This window comes from Erpetoichthys calabaricus, chromosome 1 (genome assembly GCF_900747795.2).
Source record: "Erpetoichthys calabaricus chromosome 1, fErpCal1.3, whole genome shotgun sequence".
NCBI lineage: Eukaryota > Metazoa > Chordata > Cladistia > Polypteriformes > Polypteridae > Erpetoichthys > Erpetoichthys calabaricus.
Window position 1 is genome coordinate 277,979,332 of NC_041394.2, and position 24,073 is coordinate 278,003,404.

Genomic DNA, 24,073 nt, shown 5'->3' on the forward strand with positions numbered 1-24,073 from the left:
TGGCATTCATAAATATCAAAATGCAAAGCAGGGTATGTTTTAGTTAATGAGTTTCAAGACTATTCAAGATATTTTCAAATAAATAAATTCTTTAAAGCTGTTTTTGTTCCATCATGCTTTTAAAATCTGGTTTGTCAGAGAATCACACTGAGGTTGATAAATTTAGGTTTGTGTAAAGTTTGTATTCTATGATTTATATTTGCAACATTAGCTGGTTAAAAACACCACTAAAGAATAATATTTAGTGAATGGGTCAGATTAATTAAAATGTCACAAACTCCTGGTGCTTTAATTTTTCAAAACTGTGTAATCCATTATTTCAGATCTCCTGTAAAACAACCTTTGTTCTGCTATTTTCTAGGTGTCTTGCACGAGTTAAATTTTGTTATTGCTTATATCAGTTCAGATATCAGAGATATCACAAGAACTGATTCTTCGGTACTAATTTGGTTCCAAAGTTCCGAAAATGTAACAGTACCAGCTTTTTTTTTTTTTTTTTTTTTACAGTACTGTTAGTATGGAGAAAGGCAGTACTGCATTTGGTCATGCCTGCAAGTAGACAAGTTACATCGGAAAGCACACAATAATATATGAGGCAAAATACACATACACACACAGGCATGCATCGTTCATGCTTTTACCCATTTCGGAATTAGCTTAGAAACAGATATTTGCATGTTTGAGAGGGAGATTACATTACAAAAGAAATCATGTGTAATTGCTTAACTTAAATTGTCATGCATTTGTAAAATGAGATGAAAAGGTAATCAGATTAATTGCTTTTCATAGTGTCCTACACAATCTTGATAAATGAATGGAGGTTAGCATTCGTTCTCTGATTTTAATGAGCAATTCTACAGATGTCCAACAGTTCCAACATCCATCCATTTTTTTCTTCTTGTGCATGCAGTTATTTGTCATGGATCGAGGAAGATAACCTTACACGCACCCACAGTTATGTGTTTTGAACTGTGAGATGTAGGAGGACTGGCAGTGCCAACAACAGTTGCAGCAAGAAAACATTGAGGCAAGACTTAAACGAAGTGGTTATTTGGCTAGCCTACGATACTGTTGACATATTGAGTTTCTCCTTTTGTTAATGCCAATATAAAATTGATTTAGTGTTTTAATGCTTTGATGGACAAGGAACATCTTCCTACTTTTATGATGTGTACTATGTTAAAAGATATGCATAATCACTGAGACACACAGTAGGACAAGTAAAAGAGTGTAATTCATTGCTAAATATGAATCTTCAAACACTAAATTTGTGTCATCTGTTTGTTTTTTTTGTAGGCAAACTACTGTTTATTAGTATAACCCATAAGTTAAAATACAAGTCATATTTTTGAACGGTACATTGAATAATGTAATGCTGTCTGATAATTATCTATACTAATAAAAGGCAAAGCCCTCACTGACTGACTGACTGACTGACTGACTGACTGACTGACTGACTGACTCACTCACTCACTCACTCACTCACTCACTCACTCACTCACTCACTCACTCACTCACTCACTCACTCACTCACTCACTCACTCACTCACTCACTCACTCACTCACTCACTCACTCACTCACTCACTCACTCACACACTCACTCACTCACTCACCACTAATTCTCCAACTTCCCGTGTAGGTAGAAGGCTGAAATTTGGCAGGCTCATTCCTTACAGCTTACTTACAAAAGTTAGGCAGGTTTCATTTCGAAATTCTACGCGTAATGGTCATACCTGGAACCTGTTTTTTGTTCATATACTCTAATGGAGGAGGCGGAGTCACGTATCGCGTCATCACGCCTCCTACGTAATCACGTGAACTGAAAACAAGGAAGAGATTTACAGCACGAGTCAAACGCGGGAACGAAGGTAAATGACGTTAATTGTTGAGCGTCTTTTAATACTGTGTAAGCATACATATTAACACGTGCAATTAAACGTGTGCATTTACGGGGTGATTTCTCAGGCTTAAAAGCTCGCCTTTTATTAAAAAGGTAAGTGCAAACTGTTTTCATTCTGAAGGGCACAAACCACGTTAGATTTCAGCCGTTAAACACGCAAAAATGTCGGTACACCAGATAAATAAGCGCAACATATTATCAGTTGTATTGTATGCTTACAATACATATAGAAATGTGTTAATCGTTAACTAATAGTATGGGATGGTGTTTTTCGACTCGCGCCTTGATTTAAACAATTGCATGTCTTGGTGGGTTTGCGTAGCTTATTGTCAATATCTTTACACCTCTTTTTAAGACTTATTGACTGAAACGGGCTTTCACGAAAAAAGTTAGGGCTTTGCTACAGGATACACCCTCCATAAGTTAAGGAAGTAAAAATAAAAGGTATATATTTCTGTTTTATTTAAACCTTTTAAGTTCGTATGCATAGCCCCATTTGGCTGTTTTAGTTTGTTTTTTTTTCTTTCTTCAGTAATATTTAATCTCCTTAAAGAAAAACAACATATGCATTTTACTTTTTTTGTATCTCTTTAGTAATATTTTAGTGTAAAAGGATAACCAGTATTTAAACCTTTTATGTTACTTTATAAAGTTATTTTACACAATGTTGAAAAAATAATAAGAAAGCTACATATTTTGGCAGCTGCTGCTTTAATTTTCAATGAAATGAAAAAAGCTCTCCAAGAGAAAACCTCAATGAAGAAGAAACAGTATGCTCCTTCTAAAAAGGAGAAACCCTCATTTATAAAGGTTTGCTGCAGATGACTTAACTGAAAATAAATGAATAGTTCCTATGTGTATAATACATATTTATCTATTTGACTTATGCCTTTATTCCAGCAACTTGCAACATCTGAGGTACAATTTGTTACATTACTTTTGTTTTTTGCAGCACAGGCAGGTGAAGTGACTTCCTCAGGGTCACACAGTGGTGTCAGTACCAGGATTTGAACTGACAAGCTCCGGGTTTGCTGAAATATTACTGAAGAAAGAAAAAAAACGAAAACGGGCAAATAGGGCTATGCATACAAATGTCCATCCATCCATTATCCAACCCGCTATATCCTAAATACAGGAGCCAATCCCTGCCAACACAGGGCACAAGGCAGGAAACAAACCCCGGGCAAGGTGCCAGCCCACCGCAGGGCGCACACACCCACACACTAGGGACAATTTAGAATCGCCAATGCACCTAACCTGCATGTCTTTGGACTGTGGGAGGAAACCGGAGTACCCGGAGGAAACCCAGACAGACACGGGGAGAACATTCAAACTCCACGCAGGGAAGCGAACCTAGGTCTCCTAACTGGCACCTTTCACTGCGCCACCATACCGCCCGCATACAAACTTAAAAGGTTTAAATAAAACAGAAATATATACCTTTATTTTTACTTCCTTAACTTGTGGAGGGTGTATCCTGTAGCAAAGCCCTAACTTTTTTCATGAAAGCCCCTTTCAGTCAATAAGCCTTAAAAACAGGTGTAAAGCTAAACTTGCAGCGCCGCTATTCAATTACACTTGCCTAACGCCTCTCCTAAGGGGAAATACTGTGGGATCTGGGCATCCGTCAAAGCATCAATCACAGGCCCGATTAGAAAGCGGGAAGCTGTGATTTGTCGTCTCCCTCCCATGTAACAATCACAGCCCGTGTTACAACGCACTATGTATGTATGTGTATATATATGTGTGTGTGTGTATGTATGTGTATATATGTGTGTGTGTATATGTATGTGTATATATATGTTGATATATGTGTGTGTGTGTGTGTGTGTGTGTGTGTATATATATATATATATATATATATATATATGTGTGGATGTGTATATGTAGATATGTATATATATGTCTACATAACCTCTTTAACGCACTACTTCTCCGCTGCGAAGCGTGGGTATTTTGCTAGTAAGTTTATTAAGTAATGAAAGCCTAAGTAATTGTGAAATTCTGGTTTTGCACACAGACATTGTCACAAATGAGACACTCACAATGAGACATAGCAAGTTTTGGGGCAGCCACCCGTATAAGTATGGTATCCTGGCTGCAAATCGTTTTTTAAGTTGATAGCACTGCTGTGCACAAAACTGAGTCCAATACGGAGCTGAGGGAATAGGGAAAAGGTGGAGGCTTTTAAAGGGGAAGACAGGAAGTAAAGTCAAAGAGGTCGGGCTCATGTAGGTCTTCTGTCATTGGTGTGAGCCCGGACGTGACATCACAGGGTCCGGAGCCAGCAAGGTCTCATTCCATTGGCTCGGTCCCGGAAGTGACGTCAAGAGGACTAGGTAGAATCTCCCGTGAATGGTCTGCAGGCAAGGGAGAAAAAGAGTCAGTGCACTCTGCCACATCCCGGTATGTCTTGGAACTGTCCTTACTCAAGCCCCTTAGCTGCCTCCCATGCGCACGTGTCCAGGGAATGTTCCTGCCTTGCTCCCTATGCTAGCTGGGATAAGCTCCAAAACTAAAAATTTAATGTTTGTTGGATCGGACTTACACACAGGGTACGTTGTAAAATGTTCTTTTTCGTAAAAATTCCTTGGTTTTGACACACAGTTTCCAGTCAGCGATTCTGGCATGGATCAACTAAATTAGGTGGGGAGTGAGAGCATAGGGTTACAGTGCTCCCCATGTAAGTAGAGGGTGACTTTGAATTGGCATGGGCAAGATGGGAGTGAAGTCAGGAGCACTGTGAGAAGGAGTGTAGCATTGGAATTGAAGTGAAGATGAGCACAGAGACAAGAGTTTTTCCACCTGAGAGCTACTCATGTATCGCACAGGTTGCAAACCCAATGCTATTGCCTATAACTTCTACATTGTTATAAGACTGCTTTAAAGCAATAATTGGATTTTTGAGTTTATATTTATTTAAAAACTATCTGAGATACTTTAGAGGCAATCTTCAAATTTTGGCCTTTTTTTTTAGCATCATCTTTAGCAGAGCAGCTGTGACCCCCAGTTTGAAAATACCTATCATATATCAATGCAATTTACATAGCAGCCAAGCATCTCATGCTAAGAAAAAACAGGTGTAAATTCTGTTTTTGTAATTTGAAGTGCAGTTGTCAATAAAACAGTGAACTGGTTTAGATGTCAAATTTCACTGATTTGTGTCTGAGGTGATGGTCTGCTTCCTGTTTTTTTGCTGTAACTGTTCATCTGGTGTGCACAATATGTTGTCTACAGTGCAGTTTAAAAATTGAACCTGCATGATTTGAGTGGATATTTAAGGACTCCTTCTGGATCTTTGGAGTTTTTGCATGTGCAAATGTGTGAAAGTGGTAATGTGGTTGAAATAAGGGTGTGGGACAATACCAGCATTAAAAAAAATTGTAGCAAAACATTTATAAAACATGAAAATGTTTTGGCATTTATGAATTAAATATATAGCACACAATCAACCTCAAACAAACCATCCCTCGTAATCCTACCACATCCTGCAATGGTTCTAAGATAATATGGAATCACACTATTGTTTGTGCTGTAAAACAAAATATTTATAAATGTCGCACTAAAGTTCCTTTTAAGTAAACCAAAAAATACAACTAATGATTATTTTAATCTGCACACTTACTGAATTTACTTGTTCTGCTCTTTTTGTTGTAATATTGTATGTACTGTATATGGCCAACAATTTTATCCAAGACAACTTGTGTATATAAAATATTGTGAGTTGTGGTCACCAGGGGACACCGGAGAGCCCTCTTTCTCAAGACACAGTACAAAATTCTACAATTGTACAATAAATGAACAATAAAGCAATAATTCCTCTTCCTCCTCCTATCCTCCGCTTAGTGTTTCTCGCTGCCTCCTGACTCTGACTCCATTTCCCAAGCACCCCTTTTGGTGTCCCAACTGGATTCCCATATGAACACCACTGCCGCCTGTTGTATGGGGTGTGGAATCACTCCAAATCCTCCGCTTTTCTCAGTCTGTCCATTATCATGCCGGCTGGACACAAGCATATTTCCCACCAGCCACTCCATCTGTCATTCAACACTGGCATCCTGTCCAGGTAAAAAAAACATTCTCCCTCCCAGCTGGGACACCCAATATCCTCTTTCAGTGTGTGTATAATATAATCAGTAAGTCTCCTACATATGAATGAGTTCTGTTCCGAGAGCGTGTTTGCAAGTTCACTTTGTTCGTAAGTCCAGCCGAGTTAGTCTAGGCACCCAACAAACACAATGCAACCCCCAACCCTTATTGTTACCCTTATTATTATTATTATTGTTATTAAGCCTTTATTACATCATAATTTACATTTATTTCCACCAAAGTAGCAATGGGAAGCTTTGTATTACCTTCATCATGACTGGAATCCCTTTAATGTCTATAGCTCATCAATCCTAATAATTTTATTATTAAGAGCTGTACACAGTATATGAAATTATATTTATAGCAGAATTATTGTAGAAGTGCTACATTGTGTATGTATTGATTAGTCATTTATCTTCATTTAAGTGTCAACATGATTAAGTCATTAAAGTTTCTTGATGGAATCTGTTGTTTTGGTACCTTGATTGTTTAGGAAAGTGAGACAAGAAAGAAGAGTGGGGAATGTGTTTAAAGTAAAGTTCCAGTCACAATGAAGGTAATTTCATAGAAACAATTATGTGATCACATGTATATACAAATATAAAGATAATATGAAACAACAATATAAAAATAATGCAATTCAAAAGTATTTTTGCACCTATTCAAGCATATTTTGGAATTATATTTTTGGAATGATATGTTCAATACTCTCTAGAATGGTCAAAAAATTGATTCTGGTTTTATTTAAATTTCATTCTTTTTGTTTATAAATATGAAATTGATAAATAATACAGTTCAGATTTGTTACTCATATATTTCTTAATGAGGTGGATTTAAAAAAAATCTTACAAAAGATGGAAAAAGAATCATAAATTAAAATTACAGATTATGAAAGGTCTTCATAGTGAATAAAATAATCACTACCATATCACCTTATTTTGAAAAGTAATGAAATAAAAGTAAAAAAAAAAAAAACTACTGTATCACCTTGTTTTAAAAAATGGTAACAATATTGAGTCCGATCAAGTTGCCAGTCAACTCCAGGGGAATGGGACGGAGGAGGTGTTGAAAACTGTAGAGGTGTAAATTTATTATATAATACTACAAAAAAACAACAGCTTTTTCCAATTCAGTGCAAATAAATGTAAATTATAATGTAATAAGACTATTTTTTGTCATGTTAAATATTGTAATTAAATAGCACATTAAGTACTTGAGAATTACAATTATGCGGAGTCTTCAGATTTTGTGAGACGGTCTCTCTGTAAAGCTTGCAGTACAGAGGTGAAAAGATCAAAATCACGTGAACTAAACACAGTCGAAGTGAGAAGTACTCTCCATTGAAGTGTATACACTATAGTTATGAAGGACAAAGAACAGTGGAAAGTCAAGGTGCCAGTCCCCACCCATTGATCCATGCTATTTGCATTTTGAGAGCTTGAAAATAAAATTCAGTAACCAGTGGGTGGCAGTAGTGCTTAATTTTGTTTTACTTTTCATTTTTGCAGCTTCATTGCTGTTCAGGATGAAATTGAATTTGCAAATGGTGTTGTTTTATTTTTAATTTTTGCAGCATTCTTGTGTGTAGACTTTCAAATAAAATTGCAAATGACGTTATTTCATTTTATTTTTCATTTTTGTGGGATTCTTGTGTGTAGACATTGAAAATAAAATTGCAGAAGAGAGATTGCATTTTCAATTTATAATTTCCTTTTTTGCAGAAAATACCTCCTATATATAGGTGTAACAAACTTGTCACATACATCTTTCCTTAGCATGTTTGCCTGTGTTAAATGCTATTATAATACTTCTGTAATATAACATTCTAAAGTAGTGTAACTGTTGAAAAGTCACATTGGCTGCAGCTTTTCATTATCGCAACTTTTTACATTTGTAACAAATTACAGCATCTTGTAGAACTTCTTTCATCTTAATTTTAATTAACTTGCTTTTTAAGATTCATAATCCTAATATTTATGGCATAGATGTCTGCTGCTAGTCATGTGGTCATGCTATATGATGTCTTGTGTTTATGGCTCAGCATAATCATGCTGACGTTATAAAAGATTTTATTGTGGTACCACTGATATCTAAACTTTTTATCTTAGAAAATGAATTACAGGACAGGCAGTGTTAATAGATATATGAGAGTTGATAATTACAAATGGAACAATGGGTGCAAATAATAAATCAAAGAAGGGCACTAATTGATGGACAGACTTAGGGATAACTGCAATAATGACTGTTTTTTGTTTTCTGCATAGATGGTATGACATACGTTTGCTTCCCAGTCTGAAGTAGGAGTGACCATAGTGCCAAATAATGAAAAATATAATTTATTACACATAATGTACCATACTTGCAGACCTGTTTGAGTGCTCCCTCTGTGTTTGTTTATTCAGGGGATTACTGTTTAAGTGTTGAAAATTTAATTGAGAGTTTTGAATCTCTCTGCTTTGGCTTCCTGTTACTCTAGATGTGACTTGGACTTGTGGGTCATTTTCATGCTGTCGGATGGATTAGGTGCATGAATTCTGCATTCCTAACAAAAAATCATACGGAGTGATGGTCTTTTACACAAGTCAATAACAAGTATGGTCCAGTAATTTAGCACATTCATTTGCTTCATTTGTGTAACGTTGAATGTGTGATTTATTTATTTTTTACTGTTTTATAATTGTGCTTCATTTTTTAGTAAGGAATGAACTTTTTAATTGTTAATGTTTCTTTAAGATCACGTGCATAGGATGTTAACCTTCTTGTTGCAGTTTCTCTTGAGCAGAATTCGGCTCTCTCACCAGTTGCTCAGTTGAACTCCGCAAGTGCACAATGGAAGTTGAGGACATGGTCTTTTGCAATGCCTTGAGTTTAAACTCTGTTTTAGAAAATATTTGACAAAATTTTGTTAAATTGAAGGCTAATAACAGCCTGAAGTCAAATCAATACGAAGATTACAGAAATTAACTAAGATTGTTTATGAATGTATACTCCATTTCACCCCTTTTTATTTGCCAAACTGATTTCTGCCAACTTGTGGCAGCGTTTTGACTCAAGACACTTGTCTGTTAATCTTGTCTGTTAACTTGCAAACTTGTAATTCTCAAAGCCACTCACTCTAATTCAGTGGAGCAGAGAGCAAGAACCTATTCTGGAAATATTAGGCAAAATACAGGAAAAGGGCATGATAAGATAAATTAAGTGTTCAGTTATGATTATATATAATTCTTTCTAATACTCACTCTGAGTCACTTTCTGGTCTATAAAATCACCCCAATTTGTTGTTACATTGAAAAGAATTGCCCTCTGTGTCAAAAAAGAAGTCCAGGCACTGGATTTAAAGTGTACTCAATATTTTAATGTTCTTAAGCTGTCATTTTTCAGTAATTTATATATAAAAAAAGCTTTATACTGTATATTACACATTAATGGATGAGAATTTATTGGCTGGTATTGGACTGTCCTGTTATTGAAGTGCTGAACATCAGTATTGGAAATCAAAATTATATTGGCATATCTCTATTTTTAATTAGTTGCCATTTTTATGGTTTGTTTCTTTCTCCATAATTATTGCAAACTTTTTTTTTTTTAATTATTATGGTGATATTATAGTCTTCAAATAAATGGTTAGACTACTTCCCAGACAATGCCTGCATCTGTTGTTTCCCAGGGAAGCTTAAGAATTAACACTGGCTGCAGTCATGTTAAATTTATTTTGAGAATGTTCAAGGCAGCATTCACAATGTGAATTGTGTTAGAAAACTTTGCATGCAGTAATATTAAACAGACATCATTGAAGACTGTAATTTATGATGTATAATAAATTAAACCTCAGACAAGATACACTGAATCAGCCCAAATAAAGTTCATCACTTTCTGAATCTGACAAAAGTAACTGTGCTAAAAAGTAACACACTTGACTACATTTCTACCAATTTCTGATTATAAAATGCCAGAGATTATGGTGTTACATATGCTGTCATTTAACACAAACTGTTTTACTTTTTGGTCTACATTTTTTTCTCTCATTGGATGACTAAGAGTAATTTTTAATGTTATTTTAATTTATTTTTTCAGACTCCAGGAAAAGGTGGTTCCCAGAGCTCTGACATTGACCAAACTGCTTCTGATGTAAATAATGAGGAGTCATCAGAGGTATGATAGGTGATTGTTGTGTTTTCTTTTGATTTCAGTTTGGCCTTTCACATGTTTTGTATATTTTTTTTACTTCTGTGTGTATGTGCTGTGTCTTTGTATCATTAGGTTTTATTTTGACATTTCTTACTGTTTTTTTGTTTGTTTGTTTTTTTAATGTATTTTCATAGATCTTAGCTGTCTAATATTTAGCAAAGTTGTATGTTATACAGGTTGGGAAAAGAGTATTTCAATAATTTCATATATCTTTGAAATTGGACAAGTATCAACATTTTTTTCTTTTTTTTCCATCTTATGTATATGATCTGTATAATGTGTGTGCAGCACACTTTTAAGCAATATAGAAGCAATGCATTTTGTGTTTGCTTCTACATTACCACAGATGGCACACTGAAATCCTGAAATAACAAAGAAGTATCTTCATGTGAAACATGGAGTTTGTAGGTATTATCATATCAATATCAAGTTCTCCAGGACACTACAAGCTAGGACTGTTACTGTAACTTTAGCTGATAGGTAAAATTTAAGGCATTTAGATTTAGATTTTTCCAAAGAGCAAGAAGAGAAGCCAAACTCTGAAGATGATATTGCTTGTCACACTTGATTATTCATATTCTTCTGCAAACATTTTGTTTTCCCTCACCCTTATCTTTGATGTGCATAGACATTTAAATTGGCATTGGCTCAAAAAGAGCAGAAGTGAGCCTTTATAAGACAGGATTTTTTTACATTGTCATTCCCGGCCACATATTAGTGCCTATATTTTTTTTCTGTGTTTTTTATTTTACTGGGAATTTCAGTGTAATGTCAAGAGCAATATGATATTCACAAACATGACAAAAAATTTTGTCCATGATTTCTAATTATACCAGATGATCAGAAAAAGCAGTACACACCATCTACTGCACATATTCTTTATTTTCCTAATATAACATACTAGTACCGGCGCGCAGCACGATAACGTGCAGTGTATACACTTGACTTGAGCATTCATAATTTTCATACTTTGTCTCTGTAAGTTTAGCATTAGTTTGCTCTGTGGTTGATGCACTTGATACTTCCTGAGCAGCTCATCTTTTCTCCACCCTAGTGGCCTGCTTCTTCTCTTCTTTCATCGGCATATTTTCTTGTTAAAACTGATTAAGTCAGTGTTTGTATTGCAATTACTTATTACGTTTTACACTTAAGCTAGCACTTAAGTCTTCAATCTGCCTCAAGAATGATGTAAGATATGAACAGTTAGGGGAAGTGGCGGCGAAGGTGATAGGGATGAGAACGGCGTCCATACGCATGTGCCCCACGGCCGCCCTGCTGGCCACTGCTGAGAGTTGATTCTACAATAAAATAAAAAGAGGAATAACCTTAGAGGTCAATCGTTACCCCTAAAGCAGATAGTAGACGTCATGTAGTGTATGTGTACCAATCAATAGGTCAATAGTTCAAACGGTTTGCAAGCTTACAGGTGAGTTAAAATCCTGGACAGACAAACGGACAGCCACGGTAGCATATTATATAAGATGATATTAACAACACTGCACAACAAAGTTTTTACTTCTTGAACTCTGTTGGGTGTTTCTTATAGATTTTTGGGTGCTGATCACGAATATCACCCATCACGTACCGTTTCAGAGAAATCAGTTTTGTCATGATTTTTTCTTATATTTGTGTCCAAACATTTTCGCTCCCGTAAGTGACTTCTCAACAACGGTTTGTGCAGCCTGGGCATGTCCAGGCATGGAATCAGGCCAGGTTGGAACCTGATCTATGGAGTTGGCATGCCTGGGCAGGTCTGAACGAGCTTGACGCTGTCTCAGCATGCTATAAAGGTGGCTTGCATACACTGATCCTGCTCATTTGGTTAATATAGTCAGTGTGTATGTATAGTATCAGTATAGTATAGTATCTGTAGCAATATGACAGTAAGTAAGCTTGATGCTATAGACGTTTTGGTGTCGGGCGATATGTCTCGTCAATGTCGTAACAGCCGCGATACATTCTGCTATATCTGTGGCGAATATACACTTGCGCCTCAGAGACATTGGATGACTGCTCTTGTGAAGAAAGCTTATCATCTGTATTTCGGCTGCAAAATTGGTGATCAAGACATGGAATGGTTGCCTCACCTTTGCTGTGCGACATGTGCTGTCAGTCTGAGAGCCTGGCTCAGAGGCACTCAAAAGATGATGCTGTTTGCTGTTCCGATGATATGGCAAGAACAGAAAGACCAAATGACGGACTGTTACTTCTGTTTGACTATGTCTGGTTTCTCTGCCAAAAACAAGAAGTCAATTGAATATCCTAATCTGCCTTCAGCAATGAGACCTGTGCCACATGACGACAGTCTTCCAATTCTGAAACCACCAGAGGATTGGACTGTAGACGAACCAGAAGAAGAAACTGCAATGCAGGGTACTGACAGTGACATTGACCCGGATTTTGAACCGGGCTCATCAGGCGATCCACATCTGATAACACAGTCCGAATTGAACGATTTAGTCAGAGATTTGGGTCTGTCAAAAGCAAAAGCCGAGCTGCTGGGTTCGAGACTGCAGGAATGGTGTTTGCTGTCACCAAGCACAAAAATTTCTGTGTTTCGAGGCCGACATCATGATATAAGCACATTTTTTGCACAAGTCAACAGTCTCTGTTTCTGTTGTGACATTGAAGGATTGTTCTCGGCCTTGGGTTGTGATCACAACCGAGAAGAGTGGCGTCTCATCTTTGATTCGTCAATGCTAAGCCTGAAAGCTGTTCTGCTACACAATGGCAACGTTTATCCTTCAGTACCTGTTGGCTATGCAGCACACATGAAAGAAACGTATGAGAATATGGAATAGTTGCTGAAGCACATCCAGTATAGCAGGTACAATTTGAATATCTGTGGAGATCTTAAAGTCATTGCTCTGTTACTAGGACTGCAGCTCGGCTATACAAAGTACTGTTGTTTCATCTTTGAATGGGACAGCCTTGCCAAAGAGTCGCACTGTTCTCGACAGAACTAGCCACTCCGTAAAAAGTTAGTTCCAGGACAGAAAAATGTGGCACATGAATTGCTTGTCAACCTGAAAAAGATATTTTTGTCTCCTCTTCACATAAAACTGTGAATCATGAAGAATTTCGTGAAAGCACTGAACAAGGAAGACGAAAGTTTTTGTTATTTAAGACCGATGTTCCCAAGAATAACTGACACCAAGATCAAAGAGGGCATCTTTGTTGGCCCCCAGATCAGACATGTTATGAGTAACAAGCGGTTTGAAGAACTGTTAGTTGGGCCGGAAAAAATTTCCTGGAAAGCCTTCAAAGATGTTGTTGACAATTTTCTGGGCAATTACAGAGCCCCAAACTACATTCAGCTGGTAGACAAACTTCTCAAAGCATACAATACAATGCAGTGCAACATGTCACTCAAGATTCATTTCCTCCACTCACCCTTGGACTTCTTCCCCGCAAATCTCGGTGCTGTCAGTGACGAACAAGGTGAAAGGTTTCACCAGGACATTGCTACAATGGAGAAACGATACCAGGGCAACTGGAATCCGTCAATGCTTGCTGACTACTGTTGGACACTGCAACGTGATGCACCAGACATGGATTAAAAAAGAAAAACAGGAGCAAAACACTTTTAATTCTGTTGAATTTAATAGCTTATGCGAAACATAAACATGACAAAATACGTTATTGTCAGTAAACATATCCATGTCTATTTCTCAGAGTTCCTGCGTGATGTCACAATCAGCAAAAACTTCTCAGGAAGCAAGACTTTTCAAAAAAATTGTTGTTACGTGCAATTTGAAAAAGCAAATAAAGGAATGCCCATATAGATGCATGAGAAACCAAATGTATCTTAACAGCATTCATTCTCATCATAGTACATCACTATAACCTCATGCTATTCATAAACAGTTTAATTTGACTTAATATTGTGCTCATTTAGGTTTAGGTAGACTTTTTTTATCCTAGAGGGAAATTTGTTTACAGCAGGAAAGTACAAAAACAGAAGACATTCTTACAGACATCCAATAGATAAACAAAGACACAACATTTGACAACCAATGTTATTGCATAAATAGACACTCAAGATTAACGGAAAGAAGAATAATTTCTTTGAACAGTACACAAAATAACAATGTAGAATTTAACATTTAGCAGCATCCCTACAAGTAACAGAATTTAAAATGCTTATAGCTCTATGAATAAAAATGTTCTTCAGTCTGTTGCTCTTGACCTTTGGAAACCTAAATCTGCAGTCTGATGGTAACAGCTGGAATTTAGAGCAAATAGGATTGATATTGTCTGAAAGAACTGAGTTGGCTTTTTTTCTAACCTATTTGCAATACATTTCAGTGACAGAGGTCTGCTGTGAACCAATAATTTTCCTGCAAATTTTTATAATGTTGTGAAGATAATTTATATTCTTACTGCTGAGTTTGCCAAATCAACAGATAAAAGCAAATGTAAAAATGGATTCAATAAAGGACTTCTAAAGAAGCACCATTATGGCTTTGTCCACTTTAAAACAGCTGGGTTTCCTAAGAGAGAATGTGCATGTCCAAGACCTGAAGTATGTGGCTGTCATTAATGGCAAGAAAATTCATAATATGTAACAGTATCCCTAGCTAAATCTTTGCTTTACTGCTTAATATGAACAAGTACTTTTATAATCATGTGGTTGTACCAGAGTTGTTACCAGCATTTTTGCATCTTACCCTCCTGATGCATCAAAGAAACCAATTAAACACTCATAACTCATTATAATGGACTATGAATGATATGAAATGCTGGTTGTCTCTTTCAATTGCAATTGCAATTTTGCAAAAAAGAAAAAATGTTTTGAACTCATTCTTGTTCTCCTACAGAACTGTAGTTTTAATAGTAATAAGAAAATCACTTTGTATAGGCAGATAATGACAGTGTGAGCTGTCAAGATGAGTATACTTTGCAAACCAAACACATCTGTAAATTCTCTGAAGTTGCCCATATTGTCAGTCTCTACTCTTATCAAGTCCCTTAGAAAAGCTAACTCTCTGGTAGCAAAGCAGTTATATTGTGTCTGTTAGACACCTCAGGACAACACAGTTCTTTCTCAGTATTTCATTTTGCTTTGTCACTTGATGGTGTTCATTCTTAATGTCTTCCACTGTCACCCTGCCAGGCATTCACAGTCATGCACAGGCACATGCACTTAATTAAGGGATTCTTAATAAATAAAAATGTTATATGTATTCTTTACTTGTCTTTTTAATGTAAAAAGTATTGCCATGGTATATCAGGGGTGGATAAACTGTAAATGCATATAGTAGTCTTCTTGGCTACCAAACTGGTAGTCCAGGTGCACTTTCTGGTAGCCCAGCTTTGTTTATGAGGTAGAGGGTTAATTGCAACTTTTTACAGCTGTTATGTATTTTGTACTTATTTTGATTTTTTTGTAGAGTGCATAGCACTTAATTCCACCAGGGGGGGTAAACGTTAATATTTAACATTATACATAGTTATTGTCTGTTTTTTTCACCTGTATTATTATCATTCTTTAATTTAATATTATTTATTGTATCAGTATGCTGCTGCTGAAGAATGTGAATTTCCCATTGGGATTAATAAAGTATCTATCTATCTATCTATCTATCTATCTATCTATCTATCTATCTATCTATCTATCTATCTATCATTACAATATAAACAATCAGAATCTTGGAGGAGAATATTTTCAGAAATGGGTGATTTTTTATTTTTTTTAAATTGTTGATTTGTGGTCTTTTTTCAATGTACACAAAATATGTTATCAAAAATAAGCTGAAAAATTGCATTAATATTCTCTTTTTTTCCAGATCTAATTTAGACCCAACCAATTAGTTTCTCTTGTCAAATTATCATCTGTTTGACCTTCAGGGTTATGCTGAAGTGCAATATATTCTTTACAGCTTTAGTTCACTATAGCTAGTGATCTACGGTACTTCATTTATACTGCATTTATACAGCTGCATTAAATGTTGTCATGCTTGGACCATTAAACTGGTCTTCATGTTAGTAAAGATGCAGTTTAGGCATGAAATAGCATTTTCACACACTGCAGTGTTTAGGCTAATAGTAAGCAGCATTTTCACAATCTGCCGTATACCAGAGAGGAAGGTGTTATTTTCAGTTTCTAATGAAGTATGGTAGTATGGTGGTATCTAACCTCTAAGGCCGAAACATTAAAAACCTGTGACATGGGTATTGTTGGAACATTCAAGAAATAACTTGTGATCAACAAGGTCCTGAATAATTTAGGTAATTTATTCAGTACTAGCAAACCCTGTCAACTGAAAAGAGTTACTTGCGGTATCCGTGTACATTTTTGTTTCCAAGTTGTAAATTAATGAAATGACTCAGCTCAGCATCAGCATTTTTTAGATCTTGCAACCTGACTAGCATAGTAAACAGTCTGATGTTACTGTGCTTTCTCACCTTTTCAGTCTTACCGTAGTTTTGCTTGAAACAAAAAAAAAAAAAAAAAAAATCACTTTTATATATGGCTTCTTCATGTTCTGTGCATATAGCACTGCAAAGCAATCAGTGCTACTTTGTGGAATATCCTTGATGTTTAATCAGCTGAAAAAAGTCTTCCAATATTTGTAAAATTATTTTCCATTTATTTTTGTTATACTGCTACTTGTACAGTAATTCTGATTCTTTTCACTTGGTTTTGAAGCAGTAGTGGAACGATTCACCTTGTCCTGTCCCTTTTTTTTTTTACCCTTATTTATATTGCAGTAAACTAACAGAGGAAGCAAGATTCACTTTTGTCGTTCTTGCCCTCATTACCCTAGTTGCTTTACAGCTATTTCTCTTACTTTACATATTTGCTGCACAATTTCAGTATGTTGGTCACTAGTGGGTGTGTGTGGTAAACCTGATTAATACTTGACACATGCACGCTGATTGCAAGGGTAGCACATCAAACACGACATCAGAAGCAGCAATGCGTGCTGAATTTTCGTTGTGTTTTCAGTTTTCACCATGTACTTCACACTATGGTGGGTTTTAGGGAGAAGCTGGTTATGTGGGTGCCAGAATGATGAACAACAGGCTGAATGACATGCAGAAATATTTGTAGTGCATGTGTTCATCATTTTGATCACCCACTTACAAAAATATTATGATCTCCATCCCTTCAGTGCATTTGGTTAATGGTTTTGGTTAGTATCAGTTCCTGTGCCATGAAACTGTTAGATATGCAACATTGACCAAGTCCTTTCACCTGCTGACTAGGAGAATATCAACTTACTGACTGAATGGGCGGCCACAAGTATAAATACATTTTGGTCATTGACAGAGAGTGCATTTTGCATTGTAGTCTACCTGCAGGCTTCACACTATAAGTATAAACGAGGCAATCTGGTGTTACTTTTAAAGACACCAGGTTATAATACGCCAAGGTTAAGATCGTACTTAAAGAAGTGTTTGTTTTTTTTTGTTTTTTTTTTTATAATAAATTTGTTCTTGATTCATAGTCTGCTGGGCTTTGCAAATCTGTAGTTTGGTTATCCGGAATTAAAAACTAGTAGTTCTGACAGTCAGTTTGTCCTCCACTGTGTCAAGTGCAACCCAAAAGTGAACTGAAAAACAGCAAAACGTGGATCATTCTTGAGCAGACTCGCATATATAAATGACTTTATAAAAGTGTCCAACTTTATGGCCAAATGTGCTATAACATTTGTTGGTGCAATTTTTAGTGCATCTTAATAATATGTAAAATAAGTCTTCAGTCTTTGTTTATAGGAGGAGGCTACTGATAATTAATTTAATAAGAAATTAAAATTAATTTGAATTTATTTAATTGTATTTCCTGTGGTTTCTTTAGTGTTTAACTGTGTAAATGTGACATTGAGAATGTAACATCTTCTTTTTAATTATAGACAATACACTGTTAATTAGAAATTAGAGGCTTGGGTTAACTCTGAAGACTAAAAATTCCAGACTAAAAGATAGATAACAGTGTATTTTATCAAACTTTACATTTTCAGTTGTTCAAACCAAAGACAGAAAGACTTCGCATGATGTTCTAGTACTGTATTTACTAGTTTTATCTTGATATGATGCTGTCATGGTATGTAGTTAGATTCACTGTGTTTGACTTTATACATTTACAAGTGTTTTAATAATTTTTTTTTCTGGCAATTTTTGTTCAGGGATCTATGTCTAAACATTTAAGTATATTTAACTGGTAGAAGTGAAGCTGTTACAATATACAGTGCAGCTGCTGGGAATCTTATTTTAATAGGGATGCCATAATTGCATACAACAAGCTAATAAATCACAGTTCACTTTTTTTGAATACCACTTTGTTTTGTTTCCCCTCATTTAAAGAGCAATGTTGCGATTTAACACAAAGCATCTTTAAATCCAGAAAAAAATACAAGTATCTAATTTCCATTTACTCCAGACAATTCTAATGTCAGTGTCATCATTCTCCTGTACCTGAAGCACAGTACTTTGTAGATGAGGGTTTTGGCTTGAAATCTTGCATCATTAGTTTGCAATGCAATATTTTGTCTTTACTCCAAGATAGAATAGAGAGCTATAAATAAATCCTGTGTATGTATGTGTCTACAGTATATGTTACATTTCGCTGTCTTTCTTACTACTATTTCATCCTTCCAGAGGGGAAGTCTGTTCACAGTGTTGACATGCATATAATGTGCTTTTTCCTAGGAATAGGGAGTATTTTGTTTCTGGGGAGGTTCACTTTTCATTCAGAATTTCCTGCCTGTTGGAGTCTTGATTTAATATTTTGCTTTTCATCAACCTCACAGACAGGGTTTCAATGAAATAGTGGAAGATATTGATAGTAGGTAAGATTAAGCCTATGGAAGAATATGCATTATTTCAGGCAATGTTAAATCAATCTATATATTAAATGTTTGTTTCATTTTTTTTTTGTTAAATTGAATGGAGATAAAACACCATTAGTTTAAAGCATTTACTTGTATAAAGCCTGTGCAATTAAACAGAACAACAACAGCATTTATTTATATAGCATGTTTTCATTCCAACAGTGCAGCTCAAAGTGCTTTACAAAAGGAAATAAAAGGATATTAATATATAACATAAACAAACAAGGTTAGACAATAAAATAATACAGTAGGTAACAAAGGAAAAGGTAAGGTTGAATGGCCAATAGGACAGAAAAAAACAAAAAAAATCTCCAGTTAGGCTGGAGAGAAAAAAATAAAATGGAAAATGATCACTTCGGCAGGACAAATGTATACCACCATTACTGTGTAAATAGTGGCAAAGCGGAGTTTGAGAGGAAACATTGTTTCTATTACAATGTCGGGTAGAGACCTAGTATTTGTTACTTTACAGCAGTGCTTCTCAAATAGTGGGGCGCGCCCCCCCGGGGGAGCGCGTGGCTCCGTCAAGGGGGGCGCGTTTGACCTCGGGGAACATGCTTTTTTATTTTTCTATTTTGATTTTTTTTTACTGTTCTAGAATAAAGTGCAATACCACTCCACTACATTAAGGGGCAGTGGCGCTCTCATTGGCAGAGTGTGCGCAGGGAGCATTCGCTCGGTGGTGTAGGGGTTTTGTTTGCATTGAGCATGCGCGCTTTGCACACAGTACAAAGTATGAGTATGAAGTGTAGACACGAAGTGTAGCAGACCCTCAAGTGACATCATGAAAAATTTTTTAACAGGGATGAGAAGACAGGCGGAGAAAGAAGAAGATAAAGAGACAAACAAAAGTCTCCCGAAAGCTAAGACGAGGAAATATGACGAAGCGTATGTAGCGCTTGGCTTCACTGTGACTACGGTGGGAGACAAGGAAAGACCGGTGTGCTTACTGTGTCTAAAAATGTTGGCAGCGGACAGCATGAAGCCAAATAAATTAAGGCGTCACTTAAAGACATTACACCCTAATCACGCTGATAAGCCGCTTGAGTTTTTTCAGCGAAAACGTGTTGAATATTGCCAGCAATCATCCCGCTTTCTGACTGCTACTTCAGTAAACCAGCGAGCGTTGTTGGCATCATATAAGGTGGCGTACCAAATTGCTCAGTGCAAAAAACCCCACACCATAGCAGAAGAGCTGATACTGCCTGCAGTATTAGACATGGTCTCTGTCATGCTGGATGACGCAAGTGCTGCAAAAATAAAAACTATCCCTCTGTCAAATGACACTGTTGCTAGACGTATAAATGACATTGCTGACGATCTTAAAGAACAGCTGGTAGAAAAACTCAAAGATAAACGTTTTGCCTTACAATTTGATGAAGCAATTGACAGCAACAAAGACTGTTTGTTTATTGCTTATGTACGTTTTGAAATGACAAATTCCCTGTGTGAGGATCTACTTTTTTGTAAATATGTCAGAGACAGAGCCACAGCCAAAGAGCTATTCAAAATGCTAGACTGCTTCCTGACTGAGAATGGGCTAAAGTGGGAGAACTGCATTGGTGTTTGCAGTGATGGTGCACAGACCATGGCAGGGATGAGAAAAGGACTTCGGACTCTCATAAAGAAGGCTTCACTTAATGCTGAGTGGACACACTGGATTTTACATAGAGAGGCACTGGCATGAAGGCACCTTTCCTCTGAATTAAGTGAGGTTATGACTGACATTGTAGGAGTAGTCAATTTAATAAAGACCAGACCACTAAAAACAAGAGTTTTCTCTGCTATCTGTGAGGAGATGGGAGCTGAACATCAAGCTGTGCTGTTTCACAGTGAAGCAAGGTGGCTGTCACAAGGAAAAATGTTATCCCGAGTTTTTGAGCTCAGAGAAGAGATAAGAATGTTTTTGGAGCAGGAGCACAAGTATGAAGTTGCAAGAAAGTTTAGTGATGAGAACTTTCTGATGAAACTTGCTTACCTGAGTGACATATTTGGAAAGCTCAATGAACTAAATCTACAGCTTCAAGGGAAAAATCAACACCTCCCTCAGGTCACAGACAAGATCAACTCTTTCACTCGAAAGCTTGCAATGTGGGGCAGGCGACTTGATGAAGGAAATACTGTGTCATTTGAGAACTTGCAGGAATTTGTTGACACTACTGACTATGATGTCACCTCAGTGATTCCATATTTTAAGCAGCATATTTCATCACTGATGGGATTCTTTACAAAGTACTTCCCTAAAAACAGTTCCCAGTATGACTGGGTGAGAGATCCTTTTAATGCACCAGCCCCAACTGGTTTTAGCCTTGCAGAGAAGGAGCAGTTCATAGAAATCACATCTGACTCCATATTGAGACTAAGTTTCACATCCCAGACACTGAGTGAATTCTGGCTGAATGTGGAGAAGCAATATCCACTCTTAAGACAAAGAGCTGTGCACATTCTTCTTCCATTTGCAACTTCTTACTTGTGTGAGACTGGCTTCTCTGCTGTTGCTGCTCTGAAAAGCAAATACAGGTCCCGGCTACACATTGAGAAGGAGCTGAGAGTTGCTGTGTCCTGCTTCAAACCCTGCTTCAAAAAGCTGTGCATTGCAAAACGTGCTCATTGTAGCCATTAATCCAGACATCATCTCTGATTAAAAAATCAGCTCAAATTATTTTATATATTTTTGTTTTGCAGGTTAAAGTTTTTTTAATATTGTGCTCCTGAGTAAATGTTGGTGATCAGTTTGAATGCATTATTATTTATTGATTTTATGTATTTTTTTTCAGTATCATATGGTTTGACATGGTCAATCAAAAAATGTTTATAGTTTAATTAAGGATGTAATTTTTTTTGAATTTAGAATGCACTTTAAATCTTTTCTGTTACATTTAATAAAGCTATTCTTTGTTGTAAATTGGTCCATATTTCTTTCTTTTTTTATTCTCTTATACATTAATAAGGATACAGTGTTATGCAGAGGTGTACTTATAACAATTTTATAGACAAATGATACTATTTATAGTCGCGCGGGGGGCGCGAGATGTTTTCTTCTTCCTAGGGGGGGCATGACAGAAAATAATTGAGAAACACTGCTTTACAGGTATTCACAGAGGAGTTCAGAAGTCAGGAGTAACTTTATTTTAAACAGTACTGTATATGTTTGTTTGACAACACCCGGAAAATATGAATTCTAAAAACAAAATCTAGTTGTTTCTGTAATATATATATGTATGTATACATATATATATGTATATACAGTATTCCCTCGCTACTTCGCGGTTCACTTTTCGCGGATTCACGACTTCGCGGGTTTTTAAATACAAGTGATTGCCCGTCTATCGCGGAAGTTATGTTCCAGACCCATCAGCAACAGAAGAAAATCCGCAATATAGAAAGACCATATAAATAAACATTTTTATAGTTTAAGCCTTAAAATACCCATCCCACATACTTTAAACACATGTAAACTTATAAAACACACTTTGTTAACACATATGATATGTGGATGTCGGGCTAAGGATATGAGTAACATCTCACTATTATAAAACATTTTAACTTCACGCAAGACAAGACAGTGAGACAGGAAAATAGGTGATGTACACCTAAAAGCCTGATTGTACAGGCTTTTAAATTATTGACACGCAGAGCGACAAGCAGCACAAAGCCAGCACAAAGTCCACTTCTCCTTAGCGTTCATTCACCTCCCCACCCCCTTGACAATGTGAAGTGGCAGGAGCGTACTGCGCCTCCGGGGAGGGGGGTTTGAGCGAAATTGCGTTCAGCCCTCACACACCCCCACTCCTCCTCCTACTTTCGAACGCGCAGAGCGACAAGCAGGCATTTTGGCAGAAGCAGCACAAAGTCCATTTCTGCTCTGCTGAGAGTTCAGCTGCCCCCCTTCACAAAGCGAGTGCAGACACATTGATGTCTGATCGCTGCGTGCAGTGTGCAGTGTTGGTCTGCGGTGTTTAAGAATGCAGAAAGTGTTTAAGAGCATAGGAAGTGTTTATAAGAGCGTGGGAAAGGTTAACAAGAGAGTGAGAAAGGTTTATAAGAGTGTGGGAAGGGTTTATAAAGCCTTGAAATATGTATAAATAATAAAATAAATATAGGTCGCTACTTCGCGGATTTTCACCTATCGCGGGGGGCTCTGGAACGTAACCCCCGCGATAGGTGAGGGATTACTGTATGTATGTTCTAAGTTTATTATTAAATGTCTCATTCTCTTTTGAAAATGTTAATATTTTTGATTGGATTTTGCTTTTTTCATGGTATAATGTGATGCTTAAAGGATTTGGAATTTTTCATGCCTTGGCTATTTCTTCATAATCAAGGTAAATATTAATTTCCCATATGAAGTGTTCTTAAGTGAAGCATTTTTATAAATGTTTTTTAAAATATGTAGCCAGCTCCTGAGTTTTATAATGAAGACTAGCAAAATACCCGCGCTTCGCAGCGGAGAAGTAGTGTGTTAAAGAGGTTATGAAAAAGTAAAGGAAACATTTTAAAAATAACGTAACATGATTGTCAATGTAATTGTGTGGTCATTGTTATGAGTGTTGCTGTCATATATATACACATATACACACACATATATATATATATATATATATATATATATATATATATATATATATATATTATATATATATATATATATATATATATATATTATATACATAAACACATATATTATATATATACATAAACACATATATTATATATATACATAAACACACACACACATATATATATATATATATATATATATATATATATATATATATACACACATATATATACATATATATATATATACACACATATATATACATATATATATATATATATATATATATACATACATACATACATACATATACACACATACATGCACTTACAATAACATAGAAATCAATATAAACAACATTAACATCATTATCATATGAGAATATGAAGTAATATATAAGAAGCACATTTCATATAAATATAAATTATTAAACAGTAAAATCTTCTATAATTTGCTACCGTGGCTATTCGTTTGTCTGTCCAGGATTTTAAATCACC

General features: G+C 36.1%; 1 protein-coding gene across 3 annotated transcripts in view; it reads left to right on the top strand.

Annotated features, from left to right (window-relative positions):
• The window catches only part of eea1 (early endosome antigen 1), a 164,273-nt gene that overhangs the window by 23,155 nt on the left and 117,045 nt on the right, over positions 1-24,073 (top strand). For all 3 annotated transcript variants that reach the window (XM_028815471.2, XM_051929997.1, XM_051929987.1), the window contains exon 2: positions 10,065-10,142. In XM_028815471.2, the coding sequence (XP_028671304.2) occupies positions 10,065-10,142 (78 nt within the window). The remainder of the gene's footprint in view (positions 1-10,064; positions 10,143-24,073) is intronic.